We start from the raw sequence: 21,190 nt of genomic DNA on the forward strand, positions 1-21,190 counted from the left end.
TACCGTGCTAACAGATTATGTGGTTTTTTATTCGGCAAGAATCCACCCATAACTTCACCATTCACTTACTTTGGAAGATTTTCAGAGAAAATTGAAGACGGGCGTTTTTATGGAAATTTGCTCACGTTTGAGCCTCTGTATCTCAGTAACGGGTAGGATCTATGTCAAATGAAGTACATATCAATAAATTTCAATCATTCCTGAGTATACTTACGAAGTTTCAAGTTTATAACTCAAAAAAAGCCATTTTGTAATTTTGTCCGGCTTTTTCCGATTTCCGCCCACTGTGCGGCGGCCGCATAATCTTGGTGTTGCAGAATACCTTGTTTTGGTGACCAGTTGACTTATTATGTGTAAATTGTTTAAATATATATAGGTCTAGCTGTAGTTGAGTTGATCGAGTTAGTGATTGTTAGTGTTTTAGAGTAAGCGATTGTTTTGTGCATTAGTGGTCTCTAGATTGCCTGAAAAACTCACTAAATTACACAAAATATTCAAAGATGTTAAAACCCGGTGGAGTGTGCCCCTCCCAGCATTTGACTCACGAGCCGCCACTGGTTACGAGTTTGTTTAGAACATTGTATCAGAGTACAATGTGTAATACCTCTTCTCCATTTTTCCCATAACTTTTATTTTATTGGCATATTCCGCTTTCTCAGCAGCAGGGAAATAAGAAGTCACACACCCATCACCCTTACTTGGGCGTTGAGACATGAGTCACATGAGACACGTCCAATCACCCGAGTTTTAGAAACATGATGTTGTACCGTACTCCTAGAAATGGGGTAAAACAATGCTGCTCCACAAGTAGTTTGGTTCCCGCTTTTTACATCATTTACAGAATTTCAAGCTCTTCAATATAGTAGGTTAGTTCAGCGCCCTTCTGAGTTTTCCTTGAATTCTCGCACCATTATCTGCAGCTGAGCAAAAATGTTATGCTAAAGGGATTTTTAAGCTATTTATGATCTACGTATAGTTACGTAATAAATATCTCCGTGTAATTTTCATGCATATGATCTGCTTGGGTAACTGGGTCTATCATGACCCAATTACCCCAACCCCATGCCCCGGTAGGCCCAGTGGCGCATCGAGGGAAGGGGTTTGGGGGATAAACCCCCCCCCCCCCCAGAGCCCAGAAAAGTTTTAAAGTTTAATCCATTTTACTTAATTGAATTCATATTACTAAAAAAAATAGTGTAAGGATTAATAAAATATCCCTCAGAAGGCCGTAAAACTCACCATTTTGAACCATTTATCTTAAAATTCCGCAATTTATTAATCTCGCACCTATTGCTTATCCTGGTGGGTTATTCATACCCCCACACACCCCGGTATTAGTTGCATCTAAACCCCCCCCCCGGCCTCAATTCCTGGCTGCGCCCTTGGGTAGGCCAGCGCTTATTTTCCGAAATGATCCGATTAAAGAATTCGTGGTCCTAAAATGTGCGAAATGGAGAGAAAAATTATAAAAAGTTTCAGGTTCGTGCGGCGGCGGATAGCCTTGCCTGAGGCGCCTCAATGCGCCTATAGGGTCTTAATAACAATTATTTTGAATGTTGAGTTTTTCGACCCGGATTTAACGTTTTCTTAGGCAAACACACTAGTTTAGAGTTGTCTAGACAAATTTTCAACCGTTTAGTCGTATCTTGATTCCTTCATGCCGAAACGCAGCTTCAAAGGTGCCTGCCATGCCTCCTTGCCGCCAGGCGTGCTGAGTGTTTCTTGATTCGCGCGACACTCCCTAAGTCCTGTGGATTCCTTTCCCTTACATGCTGCCATAGGGGATCTAGAGTGCAGTGGCGCAGCGAGGGAGGGTTTTGGTGGATAAAACCCCCCCAGAGCTCAGAGAAATTTTGAGTTTAATCCATTTTACTTAATTGGATTGATATATCTAATAGAATAGGGTAAGGTTTAATGGAATATCCCTCAGAAAGCCGTAAAACTCACCATTTTGAACCATTTATCTTAAAATTCCGTAGCAATTTATTAATCTCGCACCTGCCGCTTATCCTGGTGGGTATCCCATACCCCCACACACCCCGGTATTAGTTGCACCTAGACTCCTCCCAGCCTTGAACCCTAGCTGCGCCCCTGCTAGAGTGAGTGATTATTACAAGTCGGGTGCCATATGATTAATTTTCAATGTAACATTATAAAAAGTTCGAAAAGATGGAGGGAAACTAGGATTTTTACGAGGTAAATACGTTGAAACAACTGTTTTAGATCTCGTGACTTTTCATGTCTAACAATCGAAGTTGACATTTTGTTTTCGGGAAAGTTTTTGCGGTAGTTTTGTACTGTAAATAATAAATATTGCTTTACTCTTCTTTCTTGGTCACACTTCTATTGCAATCAGTCAAGAGTTTTACCGCTTGCTCGGCATGATCATTAACCACCCTCAAATTTTGCTCTTCCTCTTCATCTCTGATGAAATCATCCGAACTTTGCTGACTGCGGCGAAAGACGAGGAACGACACCAGTGCTGTAGTTGGGAAAAAAATGTAGGCGGTACTCACCAAAAATTGCCAACAGCTGAACATGTATTATACATCTGGCCGCGATTGAAATGTCAAACTCAAACTCATGTATTAGTTCTAAGTTGTGCCACAATATAACTCTGAACTAGTAAATAATCATTTCCGATTTTTCTTTCTGAAATCCATTGGACAACTTACAGTAAGAGCACTGAACGACACTAATGAGAAATACAGACTAGAAAACAGATAATTGAGTTATTCTCTCGTGATTGTTCCTCCACAGACGATTCTGAAACATCAAATATTAATATTATACCGACGAAGAAAGATGCACTTGGTGTGAATTTCGGTGCTCGGGAACTCGAGCGGCCTCCATTCAAAATCCATTTAGTCGCAGCATCGGACATTACCGGAAGAGAAACGCATCTCCAAAGTTCGCATACCTACCCCTCTAGCCACTCGAGAGCCAATTTCATAGACCGTAAGCTCCTTTCTAGCGTTCTCGGGTATAAAAAATCGCGAACAATACAAAAATATTTCATTACATCTCTCTAAATTTTGGTAACATCGATGAGAGCCAATTTCATAGACCGTAAGCTCCTTTCTAGCGTTCTCGGGTATAAAAAATCGCGAACAATACAAAAATATTTCATTACATCTCTCTAAATTTTGGTAACATCGATGAGAGCCAATTTCATAGACCGTAAGCTCCTTTCTAGCGTTCTCGGGTATAAAAAATCGCGAACAATACAAAAATATTTCATTACATCTCTCTAAATTTTGGTAACATCGATTTTTTTAACGCCGACGAGGTGCCACAAAAGGGACAAGTCGCCTCACTACGCATTAATTTTTACCTTCTACCATATGCCGATTTATATTATCAAAGATGAGCGCCCTCTTAGCAGCACACGTCGGATGAATTTTGCAGTATTCGGAGTGTGGGAGGGTGATAGGCGAGCGGGGAGGGGACGAGAGCGACCTGCCGCTCTTCTATCCGCGACGCTGCGTGGGCGTTGGAATATTCTATTCGCGGACGCGCACTGAAATTTGGCATTTTGCGGCTTAGCGGTGGCAGATACGTCAAAATGCGCAACATTTTGGCCCAAGTTGAGCAATAACTCGGCAAATATTTTGGGAATGTCCAGAGAATATTAAACTTTTCGATTTTTGACCCTACCCCCCCCCTCCCCCCCCATAAATAGCATTTGAGCGAGGGTCAGTGGTTCATCTAGAGGACTCAAAATTTTCGGGCATTATTTTTTATCAGTCCCTCAACTTTTTTTCATTGGGCCAGATGGATTTTAAAAAAATCGATTTTTCCAATCCACCCTACTGTACGAGTTATTAGCATTACGCTCAAACAAGACGAGACAGACTGGAATCCCAAACTTAACCAATCACTTTCTCGACCGTTTCTGCTGAGAAAGAAAGACTCCACAAAATTTCAAAATCGCACGTGCTTGTCCCTTGCTCCCAAATCCGTAATCGCTCCAGAGGTTTGCTGCTAAGAAAGCAGAGAACACACTCCATCCCCTCCACTCGCCGCTGGCGACGCCCTCCGACAGGTCGTGCTTTCGTCATTCTTATTATTTATATTACTTTACACAAGCGAAATATTGGTTTTAAAAGCCGCATTTGACTATTAACTAAACTATAATTCTTTTGTTGCTATTGTTTTTGCCAAATACAATTAACTCAATCTACACTTAACCTTAACCCTTTGGCTGTGGGAGTTCACGATTTTAACAGCCAGCCAGTGTGGAAGAGATACCCTGAGAATGTGGCACCTCATGCCACGAGGGCTGATCTGGTAGAGTCAGGACTCTTAGCAATCCTTATGGTGAGGGAAAGTGTCCAAGTGCAAGATATCCAGGTAGCAATAAATATTTTGGGTAATGCCGCAGTCGGTGTGCAAAACGTTCTTGCACTCTTTGGGTTAAACTGTACTTTATTGTCAAATTATGGCTGAAGCCCTCTGAAATGGTGGCAAATGTAAGTCTTTTGTGAGAGCTGCCTTGCTGCAAACTCCAATAAGCTGTCCTTCATAAGAAGTCCTCTGCAATGGTGGCAAATGTAACTCTTTTCTGAGAGCTCACTTGCTGCACATTTCCGTATAGTCATTACAGTCTGGGGTATGAGAGTAGGGGAAGGTGAGGAGTTGAGCTGGAAGAGGGTATGGGGCCGAAAGGAGGGGGTACATAATTGATAAGAGGAAACGAGGGACTGGGAATGTAAGGTAGAGGATTAAACTCAAGAGTAAACCATTTACATGGAATACCCAACAATTTTTTCAGTTTAAAAGGGATGAATTGATCTCTCTTACAAATTATTATTTAAGAACAAAATTTTAATACTTAATTTTCAGAAAGATCAATTTGCCTCTTGGTGATAATTTGGCAAGCTTTGGAAAAAATGAGTTCCCAAGGAAATGATCTGCCCATGACACAATGTATGTGCTAGAGTGGCATAGAGGATTGATCACAATGATCATGCATACTGAAGACTGATGCTCTTCATGTAAGAAACTGCAGTAAGAAGTATATATATATGTACATTTTCAACACCTGGACTCAAAATATGTAAGTAGAGAATCTAAACTCATAGCATTGAGTGAAAATGTTTTCAGCTCCATTGAATTTTACTTAGGTTGATGCCAGAAATGAGCATGCAGTTAATTTCATCATTCATAAGCACAGGGGCGCAGCTAGGAATTAAGGCTAGGGGGGGTTTTTAGGCACAACTAATACTTACGGGTGTGGGGGTATTGCATACATGCCAGGGTAAGTGGGAATTGCGGGGGCCCTCCTCCAGAATTTTTTTTAAGAATAATGGTTCAAAATGGCGAGTTTTACGGCTTCCTGAGGGATATTTGATTAATCCTAGCACTATTCTATAAGTAATACTGATCCAAATAAGTAAAATGGATTAAACTTAAAAATTTCTCTGAGCTCTGGGGGGGGTTTTATCCCCCAAAACCCCCCCCTCGCTGCGCCACTGCATAAGCATGAATGTTTGAAGGCATGAAATAATTGATATAATAATTAATAAAAATGTCTCAAGACATGAATTGTGTATTTCAAAATAATATTTGTATATTTCAGTCATTTTCTCTTTCTTTTCCTTCCACCCGGTAGTCAACTGTTACAGATAGGCAGTAACACTCACACTTATTTGGTGCTATTTCAATCCATTCTCATGGAATAAATAGGCAACAAACCCACTTGACTATCTCCTGATTCCAGCCTATTTTTCCTCAACTTTTAATCAATACTGTAACTGTCAAAGGCGGAACTGTAAAAGCTAGGAGGGAAATTTCTCACAATGGATAAAACATCCAATAATATGTGATCAGGATTTCATTGCCATGAATCGATGATGATAGAAATCTCTGATGTGGGACAATGCAATTGCCCGGTTGCTGGCTTTCCTCAACAGGAAAAATGACACTGCCAATGATGCTACAAGAAGTGTTGGGCCGATGGGAGGAAGGTAACGATGCACAGCTGACCGCTCCAGGCTAACGTGAGGCATGTCTTCATTCTCAGGCTCTGTGACCCACACCTCATCCTGAGATATTAAGCCTTCTGCATGCAGTACCTAGATCACAAAAGGGAAGCAATTAAAATAAAAGAAATCTCTTCTATGGATGGCACATTCAGACACAAATCAATCAACATGTGAGAGCCAAGAACATTCACCTCTCGCGCAGCTCTCTCTCCAGACTCCACAGCACCGCTGAGGTATCCAGTCCAGACAGATGCTGTTTCCGTGCCAGCAAAGAATATACGTGCCTGCAGTGACGGTGCTAGAGGGAGTGGCTGCCGCAACGCTTCTCCATAGTGTGACAGGACACCAGGGGGATAGTAACTTGTGTAGCAACCTCCAATATATTGCTCTTCAGCCCAAATTTTGTCCAGATAAAATGCAGGCTAAAGCACAATAAGAAGTCGAAAAATACATAAATTGATCCTTTATAAGCCCGTATGACACTTTCCAATTCATCGGCCAATAAATTGGCGTGCTATATTGTTTAAAATATTGTGTATTGCATACTGTACGACAAGTATCAATATTTACACCAAATTTGGCCATAATAGTGTTCTACCCAGTGAGAAATGGGTGGTGGAATCCACGTGGAACCCACGTGGAGAATTAACGTGGATACCACGTGTTTTTGGTCGTGGAATCAACGTGGAACCCACGTGGAAATTTGGTGGAAAAATTAAAGCAGCAGTTGGTGCTGTCCTAAAACCATTAAAACCTCAACCGCTCTATATCTAAACCTTCTATATATGTGTCTACGATTTTTCATGTGCTCTCATGGCTGCCTTTCCACGAATTATAGAAAAATAGAATGTGCGATACATTTTCACATAACTAGCGTGGTTTCAGGATGATAAATGACGCAATGTCACCAGAGAGTTAAGTTCCACAAATTAGAAATTCTGTTTAACATTTTATGATAATCACCACAAATCCACTTGAAATCAACGTGGATTCCACGTGGGTCCAACCACTCAATATCCACCACCACCAAATATCCACCACTCAACGTGGATTCCACGTGGGTTCCACGTGGATTCCACCACCCATTTCTCACTGGGTAATGTCCCGCTAGAGAAGGCCATTGTATCTCGATGATTTTACTTTGTAGTATAAGCATTCGTATGATTTGAACGCTTCAATCGATAGTGAAACAACTTCTTTCATCCATATTTTAGTAATTTCATGTGAATTCTTGGAACAAAACCAATGTTTTACAGCCAAACCTGATGTTTTGAAAAGAGCTTCTTGTTTTGGCCACTAGGATTCAACATAACTAACTTCTGATTGTAGATTGGACGCGAGAAAATAGAACCTGTTCTAAATTCCAAATTGGGCAAGAAATTGTGTCCAATATTGTGAAAAGGATATTGGACTAGAAATTGGTGTGTGTCAGTTGGACCACAATCCAATATCCAATGGATTGGCCAATAAATTCGAAAGTGTCATACGGGCTTTAGATACAATACGAGACATAAGATTTGGAATATGAATACCAAGAAAACTCAAAATCCATTTTTCTAAAGTGATGAAGCTTAAGTTTGCTAGGGCTCATTTGTTTATGTTTGAATCATCCAAGTTCCACTGTATATGTATCTAAAGATTCCCACAACAATTCATACCTTTAAAGCTTCAGGACATCCATACATTCTGGCTAAAGAAGCGCATACAGCATCTCTTCGAGCATCGTAGTCTAGCTGATACAATTCTAATGCTTGCTTAGAGTAGATGAAACAGATGATCCCAGGGAGTAGTCCAGGAAGTCCTGCATCCTTTATGTCTTCCGCTGCATTCCCAACCACTTCAAAATCATCATGACATGTAACCATGCCATTCAAACCTGGTAAAACAGGAATAAAATTAGGAATTGACTTTTCATCTAGGATTTTCCATCATAGCTTAATGTTTAATACAAGGATGATGCATTCTGAGAGTATGAGCCTCTGTAAGCCACATAATGAGTACAAGTCTCCAATTCAAATTCTAAAGCCATGAAATGGCAATTGCCATATTATTTGCATTTAACTCTCATTCTTTTTTAAGCTTCACCATATACTTAGAGAGTAAATAGTTCAAGTATTAAACTTTATTGCACATAAATTTATTGATTTAGCTTCAAAGTTCATCAATTAAAACTTTCATACAAGAATATCATTTTAAAAAAATGCCATGCAAAGTTAATGCTCCAATAAAATGTCTAATTTAGATTACAATTTGGCTCTGCAATCTATCTTAAAGCAAGGTAGCACTTTGGGTGAAGGCTATGGAGGAATTTAAATCACTTTAAAATGAAATTTACCACAGATTAATAAAGAATAAATTTAGATAATAACCTTTATCAACCCAAAAAGCATGTTTGTAGAATACAAGGCACTTCACCACAGTACCCATTGGTATTCGCTGAAGAAGTTGTTGCCTTAATGGTGGAAGAGGTGGACTAAAATGAATCTTCATCTGAAAATGCCAATAAAAAGGGATGTTTCTCAAATCAATACATAGTATCTTTTTTTTTTACCTGTAATTCACATATATTTTAAGTAGGAACATGAGCTAAGAGTTTAACCTTTTCTTGCTGATTGTCGGGTGGAGCCAACAAGCATTTTTATAGGCAGAACACCTAATCTTGGGTAAAGCTGTCGTGGATTTTTCAATGCTAACAACCAGACGTTGGCTCTAGCCAATGCAAGGGAAGGGAAATGACCCCTGAGGTAGCAATTGTTGGATGCATTCAGGCCCAGCGTGGGACCCAGCTTAGCGAGTCCTTAGGGCCACTCCCCATGCAATAAAGCCCAACCCTCCCACTCATTTATGATCATCCTCACTGCAGGAATACATTGCAAAGTGGTTATATTGTCAATGGTTTTTACAATGACATATTTTGTTGCATACTACAATTTTTTATAGTGTGAAATGTATTCTTTGTTTTGTTATGTGCGTAAACAATTTTTAAACAAAATTTTAGCATTAAAAGTAACGCACTTGTGGACTTATAATCTTAGTACTGTGTTCACTAAATTTGTTGCTATTAATACTAGAAATCACTTTAAAATTTCAGAATGCTTAAAAAAATGTTAGTACTTTCTTTAAGAAGAGTAATTATTGAAAATAAAATGCAACATTTGGTTGAAAAAAACACTAGTAACACAATTAGTTGACTAGACATTCATTCATAAATGAGTGGGAGGGTCGGGCTTTATTGCATGGGGAGTGGCCTTAAGGTCTCGCTAAGCTGGGTCTCAGGCTGGGCCTGCATGCATCCGACAATTGCTATCTCAGCGGTCACTTCCCTACCCTCGTGTCGGCTAGAGCCAATGTCCGGTCGTTCGCATTGAAAAATCCACGACAGCTATACCCGACATCAGCGTCCTGCGTATGAATATGCCCGTCGGCTCCAGCCGACATTCGGTGCGAAAGGGTTAGCCCCACGGCACAAAAAAATCAACATTTATTGCAGCTAAGAGGTAAAATTAGGAGAAAAATATTTAATATATCTATGTAGTCAAAATATTTAGACCATACCTGGACACAGGGAGGCATTGCTAGAATAACATGTGAGCCTTGGTATTCTTTCCCTGAGAGTGTATTGATGGTAACAGAACCATCTGAATCTCCACTGTAAGTGATTCTAACAACTGGATCATTCAGTTTTACACGATCTGCAGAAAGATGAAAAATTATTAAAAGAGCACTAATCTGAAAATTTGGGAGAATTTTGAGGGGAAAAATGGACGGATAAAAAGAATTTCTCAAGTACACTCACCTCCTAGTGACTCAGCTATGCGCAGGCTTATCTGTTGGGTGCCACCAACAATCTTTCGCTCTTGAGCTCCTCCATCAATATACCAAAGACGTAGTAGGCCATCCCCTTGTCTCATATACCACAGGTAAAACAAGAGAGACATTTGGTATGATTCAGCTGTGTTGTTAAGACAGCATAATGCCTGTAAAAATTCCATTGCATCCCTGGAAAAATAATTATATTAGAACAAACAATACACTAATCAAACTAATGGACTTTCTTTGAAAAACAATTTTCACAATAATTGAAGCAATCTGATATGGTTATTGTACTAAATCTTCACACAAAATTAATTAAAATTTTTTTTTTAATTTGGATCAAGTGCCAGCAACCTATATGTGACCCTAAAATCACTGTATGCAGCTTGTACAATGAGTAGCTGCTCATTTTTTAAAATGTGCTTGAGATGATGAGGGTGGCCACTGAGAGATTAGTGCTTAAATTTAGTGCGTTAACTGCTTGTTAATGAAATTACAGTGAAAAAGCAAGTACATATTTCATTCCCTTGTGGCTAAGCCAATTTGAACATGCAGCCCACAGCAATAAAAAGGTAGTCAACCTATGATACATAGATCATATCTATAATTCTTCCTGAGATATCAGTATCGATGTCATGAGCACTGACTTGATGTTTCATCTGAATGAGAATTTTTTTTATGATTTACACCACTTGCATTAAACAACAGGACTTGAAGTACTAAAAATTACTGCCGAACCATGGAAGCATTCATGCCAATTTTAATCAATTGATTCAATTGAAAAAATAGTCAAATTACCTACATGCTTAAGCATTTGTTACCATTTCTTGAGTAGCTCTCACAGGTAAGTAAAACTGATTTGAACAAGCGGCATATAGAGTGAGAGATGTGAAAATTGATCAATCGTGTCACGAGTAAATTATCTACCACTTTAAAATACTGCCACTTGACCAAGTACAGAGGATGAGTGTACATTCTTACTTCGTCCAGCATGTCTTTTGCAAAAACTCTTCCACCGTCATTTGGTCCCACTCTTTAGCATTACGAGCTTTCCACGGTTCTCTAATTGGAATGGTTGCAGCCATTTCATCCATTTTCTTTGTCACATAGAAGACATCCCAACCTGCCAGGGGGTTTCTCCACCAGAATTTAGGCCATGTACTTTGGTAACGACATCTCTTTCCCTGAAATTTAGATAAAAGACAATCATGCCGTGTAATCCACAATTGAGCTGGCACACAAAACCATTCAGGAGCAGTGGCATAACTATGGTGGGGATGAAGGGGATAGATCCCCCCCCTACCAAAGCCTCAGAGAAATAAAAATAATATTCAAAACTATTGTCTAGTTTTGACTTACAGTAAATTTTAACGTAACCTTTTACTGAAACCCAAATTTTAAGTGCTAAAATTATGTAAAATGTATTTGCAGGCATGTCATTTTTCCAAAATTTTCATAAAAATTTGGGTGGGTGGGAGGTTGTCCTTCCCCATCCCCTCTCATCCCCACCAAAGCATATTCCTAGTTACGCCACTGTTTAGGAGTGAATATTCCATGGATTAAAATAAAGAGAAATACAGAATCACAATCCAGAAGGACTGTCCACCATAGTAGAATCCAGATTTGTGATCAACTGGGATTATTTCAAGCATTGTAATGGGTTAATGATCATTATAGCTGACTTAGAGGGAAGAAGGGATCAGCTGTCTCTAATATTAGACTGTCCAGATTTGTCACAACCCTCACAAAAGTGTAGGACAATTCAAGATTGATTTCAAAGACTTAAGAACCAGGCCACATTTTTTTTAAATTTGCAAAGAATAAAATTATACATCACATTGTCAGTATCTATGGTGAAAGGTATTCATGCCATTAGTAAATTAATCACTCTGCAAAAACTAAAATCATAGTTGATGATTGTAATTAATTGACCTATTCTAGGTGAAAGAGTTTGAGAGTTTTCAGTGATTAATTGCAAAACCATGTGCTCCATGATGCCTTGTTTCACCAATTTTTTGTACCACAAATTGCTATATGCACAAAAAATCTGTGAAATCATTATTATGATAACTAATAAGAATTTTTCCAAATTGATTACCTAATATCTTCTGTCAGAATTTTTGCCTCAAACATTTGAAATTAGGGCAAGAAAAAACATCTTTGTCCATTATATTTTTCATTCCGAGTGACCAAATTTTTGGGCACTTGTGAACAATAATAGCTCAAAAATCTCAATATACAGGTTTTGAATCCAATATTACAGCCAATTTCCATTCGCTTCATAGACTTAATGAAGTGTCCTCATGAGGCATCACAGAATGGAGTATGCAACCCACAACACACTGGCATTTTTCTTCCTTTCTGCTTTGTATAACCCGGTTAAGCGTTATTTTCAGTCAATATCATAGAAGTGATGGCAAGAAATAGTAGGAAATAGAAAAAAAATGGGAAAGTTATAAAATGTATCACTGCTAGCTTTCCAGTTTTTACTCATTTATTTATGATTCCTTTGAATTCAGGACCAGCTATGACATAATCAAGTAACTTTTCCATCTAATTCGACAATTTACTGATATTTTATAAATCCTCACAAAATTCTATAGGTAATATTAATGCAATTAAGTAAAATGGATTTAGCTTTTAAAAAAATCGGAGCCCTGGGGAGGAGGGGGGGGTTTATCCCCCAAAACCCCCCTTGCAGCGCCACTGAAACAAGCGCCCCTTGAAGCGCCACCCTAGCGTACACTCACTTTACTGTAGTGCAATGAGTCATCATCTGCTTTGCAGGGGTACGTCTTGAGCCCGAGTTCGCGGCAAAGACGCAGCACGTGGTCCTGGGTGGGGCCCACGTAGGACGCGCCCATGTCTGCCCAGCCGTAGCTTCCCCTCGTTCCCACCCCCCCTGACACGACGCCCTCATCGCGGACGGTGAACGTTCGACCCCCGACGCGGTCTCCTGCCTCAAGCACCACCACTTCCTTACCCTTGGATCGGAGCAGCCGCGCAGCGCTGAGACCTGAGAAAGCAGAAACGAGGAAATATTACATCAGTGATGATTTAATGGTGACTAAAATCTCATTGTTCACTAGAATGAAACATTTTAGTGCATGAAAGTGCTTGACTTGGTGGAAATGCGATACATCCATGAAAATAGAGATATCGTGATTGAAGTATACCGGGAGTAGCCACGGTGATAACTTCTACGGGAGTCTCCCGCAATTTCCACAAGTGAGAATGACGACTCGCTATGATGTCTCCATGCTTCTGGGTTTCACCGCGTGGATTTTCTTTGCGACGACAGTTTCTCCGGTATTCCAACCGGTGTCTTCAGGTCGATGTCGGGATTCAATTTTTGGTGACTTATAATCACCAAAGTCACCAAAGAATAAGTCACCAAAAATTGAATCCCGACATCGACCTGAAGACGCCGGTTGGAATACTGGAGAAACTGACGTCTCAAAGAAAATCCACGCGGTGAAACCCAGAAGCATGGTAACATCATCTAGACAACGCCGCGGAAAACTACGCATCAACTTGACGACTCGCTAGCTTAACTGGCTAAAGCACTTCAACCGGAAATCGAAGGATCCGGGTCCGAACCCCGGTCAGGTCGAATGCTTTTTTTCCCTGTACATTTTTCGCACATAGATATATCCTACTTACATACATACATAAACTAGAAATGGTTATTTCCACACTTTACTGTAAAACTCCACTACCGACAATGGTTTCGACATTCCATATAATTTTCAAGGTGAAGTGTAATAGAATATCGAAATGTCGCCTTGAAAATGACGTAGAGTTTGGATGCCATGGTCGGTAGTGGAGTTTTAAATCAAAAATATGGAAATTACCACTTGTAGTTTATAGTTTATCATGGATTTAAGTTTAATTCATTACCTCGGACGATGTGTAGCAGAATAGGCCGCGACATGGCACAGAGTAAATTCACTCTTGCAAGAAGAGAGTGATGACATAGGCGGATTTAGAAAGGGGGGGACAGGGGCACATGCCCTCACCCCAGACGTTAAAAAAATAGACAAGATTTTTAATACAGTTATCATTACATTCGTTTTGGTTTGTATATTACGAAGTTCAGTACACAATATTAATAACTTTCATATTACAATTAAGAAAATATTTCGTACAGTTGTTGCTTGTTCTTTTCAATCTCAAATATGAGAAGACTCTTTGCCCTTCAGACCCTTGTCTCCCCCCCCCCCCTTAGAAAAAATCCTGGATCCGCCCTTAAGTGATGAGGTCTACTATTTTTCGTGGCGGCTAGAAGTCAATAATCAATTGCATTGGAGAATCATTTTTTTATGATTAGGGAGTGGTAAGCCTTTTTCCTTCCCTTCAATTTTCTCGAATCAACCACTGATTGCAAACTAAAAAATATTTGCAGAATCAGAAACCACGCAAATTGAAGAATAAACCAAGAAGGCAGCCTCCCGTAGAGACCTGTTTATACAATAAATAAACACGTACGAGTTAATATCTAACTCCACCAATGATTTTGTGAACCAGAACGGAACTTGTAATCAAATTAGAGCAGTTTCTATTATCCGTTTATGTTTTCGCACAAGTTGAGTGGTTATACGATGTATTTTTGGCATATATTCTCGCGTTCATAAATTGAGATATTCACATGTAAGAGCTAATTTACCATGTAAACAGGCCTTAAAACACTATTAATTTTCTTATATGTATGATGAATACTGCATAATGTATGGTTGACTCCTTGAAATCCACCACATAGTACTACACGAGAGAGTTGATAGTAGCATACCCATAAGGATGACGTGGCACCTAATGTGCCGCTTTACCTTAGAACCGGAAGTTCACTTCCGACGACACAAAGCAGTAACACTTTTACAAACTCAACAACCCAAAAAATAGTTTTATCGCAAAAATAGGCGCATTCAAATAGCTGCTGGGGCGGAATTAACATATCCTAGACAAACAAAGCAAATCCAGCCTTCAAAAATAGCATTTATTTTTTGGAAACCGAGTTAATAATCGAGTCGCAGTTACGGAAGATATATTTTTTTCACTCGATTTTATATGGCAGTACGTCAAAGTTGTAAAATAAGAATGATCAATGCATTTTCGAGATCAGAACGAGGGAGATGAAATTAATGGAGAGGAAATCTAACTGAGATGGACTCCATATCGTGGGGAAATATTATATGTACAATTAAACGGAAGTATTCTCATAAAATTTAGCATTTTTGTACTGCAGGGACATTTTACCACAGCAAAAACATTGTGTCCATCCATCAGAAATGGAAACTTATAAACAAATAATGTAATAAGAAGGGGCTTAGTAAGTGGTCAAAGGAGATATTACGGAACGTGAAAATGCTAGAAGATGTATTAGGAGGAAGACTATTACACGCGAAATGAATATAATCGCGCTTCTTTGAATGAGATATATTAAAGGTTAGATTTATTCCCAACTGGAGAATGAAATTTAGAAATAAGGCATTCCGTGATATTGGAAGTGGAACTCCTACTCTTCCTCTACTTCAGCATCAATCAAAACCAAATTTTAACCTAAGATCGCCCTCAGTAATCATAGAGTCAATCAGAGAACGATTCTCGAGTCAATCTTTCGTCTGGATGACCAAGCCGTCCTCTATATATTGCGGCCCATGAAGCCAGTCCTGAGACATCTGGCGGCCTGGAGTGACTCAAAACAAACACTTAATTATAGGTTTTCGTAAGTATTATGGTTTAAGTTCTATTTTCACATGTGAAATCGTATTAGAAAGTAAAGTTCGGCTATACTCCACGCAGCCAAGTCAATTAAGAAATGTTTAATTTCACATTTATCACTAAAATTCAAGTAGACCTTATATTCTTCTTAAAATAAAAATACTTTGTTCTATTCCACACTTTATTTTAAATAGTACGACCCGCGTTTCTGCATATCATGCTATCATAATGATATGCAGAAACCCGGGTCGTACTCATCAGCTTAAGGTTGGAAGGCGATATTTGGTGGAACTTGTTGACAGGAAACATAATGAAGATACACTTTTGTATGTTCCACAAGAGTTTTTAATACCGACCCAGGTTTCGGCAGTACACACTGTCATTATCAAGGTATACCATGATAATGACAGTGTGTACTGCCGAAACCTGGGTCGGTATTAAAAACTCTTGTGGAACATAGAAAAGTGTATCTTCAATATGTTTCCGGGTCGTACTATTTAAAATAAAGTGTGGAATAGAACAAAGTATTTTTATTTTATGATGAAGCAGTTCCACAAAGTAACGCCGGAGACCGTGTATAATATTAAATACTTCAGTTTTTGACGCATTTTAACTGAACTGACATCATTCATTTATTAATAATTACGACACAAGAATGGTGAGGAAACTGTGTTTTATTTCTTATCACGATTCCAACTGACATCGGTTTTTTTTGCCAAAACATTATAATGTATTTGTAATCGAATTTTATCTACTCATAGAGAATCTTCCTCGTAAGACCCAAGATACAAATACGAAGTTTTAAATTTGGTTTTACTGAAATATTCATTGAAAAGAATAATTTTTATCAGCAATCGACTGAGCGCCGTTGAAAGAGTTTTCTTAGAGTATTTTTATGAAAATTCATTTATCCGCTTCCTCCGGTAAACTTTTTTGAGAACATACAATTACTTTGTAGAAACTAGATACAGAGATGGGCAATATCGAAAATACTTGTATTTGAAATATGTATTTTCGATACTTTTGTAGTTTTTAATTTGTACCGGAAATGCATTTTCTGAGAGTATTTTGAATTTTGTAACGAAAATACATCTAAAGAGTAGTTTGTATTTTTAAAATGCATTCAAAATCAAAATACATGTAATGTTTTTTGCATAATTAGAAAGAGCGTGCGACGAGATGGCAGGGATCCCGAATGAGTCGGTATTACTCTGACATCTATGGGGCATTAAATTGCCCCTTAATTTACTTCTGTAACGTACGTAGGCCCTTGTATACTTGCAAAACGTAGTCGCGTGTGGAGTAGTTTGCGAAACGAAGTTGTGCATTGAGTAATTTGTGGAGGGGACTTGTAGAATGTGACGCTGTTCCCAAAGGTGCAGGAGACATTTTTCTTCATTTTATTTGAGACATTTTGCCATGGATAATGGTATAATTTCCAGTTTCCTATAAATACGTTGTAAGAATGTTAGAGCCTCTCATTCTAAAACTAGTTCATATTTGAATTGATTTTAATTTTTTATTAGGTAAGAACTTCGGTGAAGGTATGTATTTTGTATTTTAATAGAGTATTTTGAAATTACATTTGTATTTAGTATCGAAAATACAATTTTTAGAAGTATTTTGTATTTGAAATACACATTTTAATAGTAATTTGTATTTTGTATCTAAAATACATTCAACATATATTTTGCCCATTTCTAACTAGATAAGATAGATAGGTTGATAGATACGCATATTGCCCAATTTGCCTCCGCTATGGGCGGATCAGTGGTCCATTCGCAAAAATAACTCGCTCGCATGCGACGACCGAAAACCAAGGTCTTCCTGCCGCCTCGCAGTGCGACGGCCCGCCCACAGTGCAACGCGTTATCGGTATCGCATAATCCCCAGCTTTTATCTCTGTGCGTGCTTCTTTCGACGAAGCGAAGAAGGGAGCCTTGTTCCACCCTATAATCAAAGCTGCATTCCACCCTCAACCCCTATAGTCTCCTTTATCTCGGTGCGTCAAGGAGATACCTCCGCTTAAAACTACGGATTTAGTTTATCACCTTGTTTTTTTATTCTGAAACGAATACCATAAATCCTCAAGCTGTTATTTCCCCAAACCATTGTCTTAAAAAGTGATAACAGACTGGAGTGCGTGATGCTGGCGAGTCCCCATGAAGCGACAGCTGAATGGAGAGAGGCTTGAATACCTAATCCTCCCGACGATTTCATCTATCTTAAGGTCGCTCCTCGTTCCCAAGGTCGGCTGAGGATAGGCGTCTTCTCTGGGTGTATCCATCCACCGCTAGTATACTTACAGGGTGTCCCATTTATCTTGACCACCCGAAACAACTTTTTGTCAAGATGCAAATTCAAAAGTGTGTCATGCAAATGTTCATTAGCCGTTGGGGGGACATTAATCAGCATGATTGCCTTCCTTGTAGCTTTGTTATTTACAAAGATATGAACAGAGGTATGTCTTTTTTAAATGGCACCCTATATTTTTTATTCGGCAATTCATTTCCTGTCGTAAAGACTTATTCAAAAATGTCGCACAGTGGACCATTAACACAAGCAGAACGTTATGAAAAATAAGAAACTCGTCCACTTACTGGAGCTAGCAGTAAACAAATGACAAGCAAGTCAAAATATAACACAAAAGTCACTTTGAGCCCGGGACCACAACCGCGTCCACGTCTAGGGTGCCATTTAAAAAAGACATACCGCTGTCCATATCTTTGTAAATAACGAAGCTACAAGGAAGTCAATCATGCTGATTAATGTCCCCCTGACGGCTAATGAATATTTGCTTGACACGTTTTTGAATTTTCATCTGGACAAAAAGTTGTTTCGGATGGTCATGAATAATGGGATACCCCGTATAGCACTAGGCCAATCGAAACTTGCATGGGCAAATGCATTAACTCAAGTTGCTCTGATTTTTTTAAAGGTTTTCGTAGGACTGGTACTGATGATAAGAATACTGATTTGCAAATACGAGATATATGTGGAAATCCCATGAAGGACAGAACTCTGCCAAATTTTTGTAATATTTTATGAATTTTTCATTTTCCACTGGAACTGTTTGAGTGCACGCGAAATTTCTTCAGGGCAGCCCGCGGGTCCCTCCCCTCATGTAAATTACTGAATATAATGAACGGATCCTTATTATGCGAGCCGCTTACGGAGCGAAGTCGAATCTCGTATGAAAGCCATCGAACACCAAAGGCAAGATTCCATATTAGCTTCCAGAAAACATTAAATTCGTACAAAAGAATTGCTACAATTCATCGTTATTTGTGTAATACAATCGTCATTTTTTTCTCAGGTTATCATCAGATGTGATATCAAGCCGTGAGCTTAAGCGGGGCAGGTGCCCCGGGCGGCAGATTTCAGGGGGCAGCAAAATGTGAAAAGTTTATTAAGCAGAATGTTATTCAATTTTTATAGCTAGATTATCTAACAATAACTATTAATTTAACATCATCAAACATAAATGTTTTTAAAACTTCTTATTAGCAAACATACGGAGGGTAATTTCAACTACTGCATCTCAAAAAATAGCGTACGAATTTATTATATTTTAGATCAGGGTAGGGGGGCAGAAAACTGATCTTTGACCCCCCTGACAAAACTCCTAGTTCCAGGCCTCCGTGGCATAGTTGATCGTCATACACGAATCGCAGGCATGAGGGTCTTCGTAAATTTAAAACGCATTGTAGCGAGTAAGTTCCAATAGTTTTCTCGATTTCTTCCATGATATCAATGGCATTTTTATTGCGTATCAATGTAATTAAGTCAACTTTTAATCATATGAGGATTTTTATACTTTCAAACTCAAGGTTACTAACTCTTTCAGTGATTCAAAATAAAGGTTGGTTAGGATTGATGAAAGCGGATCTCACCCCAGAATAATCCACATATATACAAATTTCACATATTCATGGCAGGGGGCAAAGCGTTTCTCTGAATATCTCAACTCCAATTTATCAACGAAAATTTGAGCGGTATTTGCTCCGCTACGGTTCACACAATCCCCAAGTTTCCTAGCACAGGCATATATCTGCAAAATTCCTTCAAATTCCGTCAATTAAACATGCCAAAAACTGAAGGAAACAGTGCATCATGAGCCGAACTTGTGGCCCATTTTAAAAGTATTCTTGCAAAACCTTTTAGTAATAGCAAGGCGTTTGAGATAATTCAGCATCATTGGAAAGAGAAAAGAGTGAAAATATGGCACGATGCCATCCAGCACATGAAGCAGATATCAATTGTACGGTCTCCACATGACGCAGCTCTCGAGTGGGTAGAAAAGTCACTCGATATCCACAGCGAGTACTTGGATCGTAAAAAATGTATTCAAACTGATAAAAGAGTCAGAATCAGTCAGAAGACGTCGAGATAAAATTCACCACCGAGCGTCCAGTAATCCATTTTGCAAGAAAGAATTTCATCACTGTCGCGGATAAAGCGGAAAAGACAAGCGTACAGGTTTTTGGAAAAGAGATAAAGAAAATTCCTGGAGATAACCAGAAAGAAGATTTACATTAATCTTCAGGGCTCTGAATGCAACGATAATCTGCAGCTGATTGATTACAATCATCGCTCGGCGGTCGCGAAGACGTCAGCGTAAACGTAAGATTATTAAAGATTAGACAACTACTACGAAGAGGAGGTTTTCTTTGGAGGAACTCGAGTCATAAAAACAACGATGACTCTTCTAAACCGAGAAATAGTTTTCGCATAGCTCGCGGTACACATGAAATGGAATATAGCAAACATCGTAAAAAAAATTCTGTTTAGGACAAAATGTGGTATGATTTCATAATGACATACGTTTGCAGACAAAAGATACAGGAAGATCCTTTTCAAAGCGGAACAATACAAAAAATTGGAGATATCGAAGACAAATTGTGGGTGGGATATTGATTAAAGAAGAGATTCAATTGATTGTGTGTAATCATGCAAAGAGTAGAGTATGAGAGCATCTGAAAATGTGCTATTCATTTCTACTGTAAATATGATAGGCAAGAAGTCACAAAGGGAGATAACTAGTTGAAATGAAATCAATTTGAACTTTTCCACAATAATTAAATCTTACGATGCGTTTCGTCTCACGGAGCTATCATCTGGTACAAGACTATCTAGTAATCTCCGAATTAGTTCAACTGATTCAGGCGTTGTGTAGTGGAAGTTCAACATATTGAAATAAAATGATTTTGCACTTTTCCACAGTAATTTAATTCGTATGACGCGTTTTGGTTCACGGAGTCATCATCTGGTACAAGACTCAGAACAGAACTCCAGAACTTCCACTATACATATAACGCCTGTATCAGTTGAACTTATTCGGAGATATTAGATTGAAACATTATATGGATGAGCGATTTAGGCCGATAAAAGAATTACGAAGAAGAACAGAGCTCCCAAGCCACAAATAGCGTCGTCAACGTGTCTATACCAAAGAAATTGAAATAACCAATCGCCTTTCCTTAAGGTAACTCAAAGGATTAAAGAGGGGGAAGCATATCGACGGACCGTGATTCAGCCAACAGCGGTTATTTTCTACCTGAAAGTAGTATCATAGTAAGGAAGAAGTCCTCGAATTATGACCATGCAGTAAATATTATCAGGTATGTTAATTAGAGAAATTTTATAATAATAAAGCGCTTACCAATTTCTCA

General features: G+C 38.9%; 1 protein-coding gene across 1 annotated transcript in view; it reads right to left on the reverse strand.

Annotated features, from left to right (window-relative positions):
- Window positions 1–5,533: 5,533 nt before the first annotated feature.
- LOC124160366 (amine oxidase [flavin-containing] A-like) overlaps window positions 5,534–21,190 on the reverse strand; it is a 39,987-nt gene continuing 24,330 nt past the window's right edge. The window contains exons 2-9 of the mRNA XM_046536205.1: window positions 12,551–12,816; window positions 10,782–10,984; window positions 9,784–9,986; window positions 9,543–9,679; window positions 8,357–8,477; window positions 7,646–7,863; window positions 6,179–6,409; window positions 5,534–6,077 (exon numbers count right to left, since the gene is read on the reverse strand). Of these exons, the coding sequence (XP_046392161.1) occupies window positions 5,829–6,077; window positions 6,179–6,409; window positions 7,646–7,863; window positions 8,357–8,477; window positions 9,543–9,679; window positions 9,784–9,986; window positions 10,782–10,984; window positions 12,551–12,816 (1,628 nt within the window). The 3' untranslated portion in view covers window positions 5,534–5,828. The remainder of the gene's footprint in view (window positions 6,078–6,178; window positions 6,410–7,645; window positions 7,864–8,356; window positions 8,478–9,542; window positions 9,680–9,783; window positions 9,987–10,781; window positions 10,985–12,550; window positions 12,817–21,190) is intronic.

The sequence above is a fragment of the Ischnura elegans genome, chromosome 6, assembly GCF_921293095.1.
Source record: "Ischnura elegans chromosome 6, ioIscEleg1.1, whole genome shotgun sequence".
In the NCBI taxonomy this organism is placed as follows: Eukaryota; Metazoa; Arthropoda; class Insecta; order Odonata; family Coenagrionidae; genus Ischnura; species Ischnura elegans.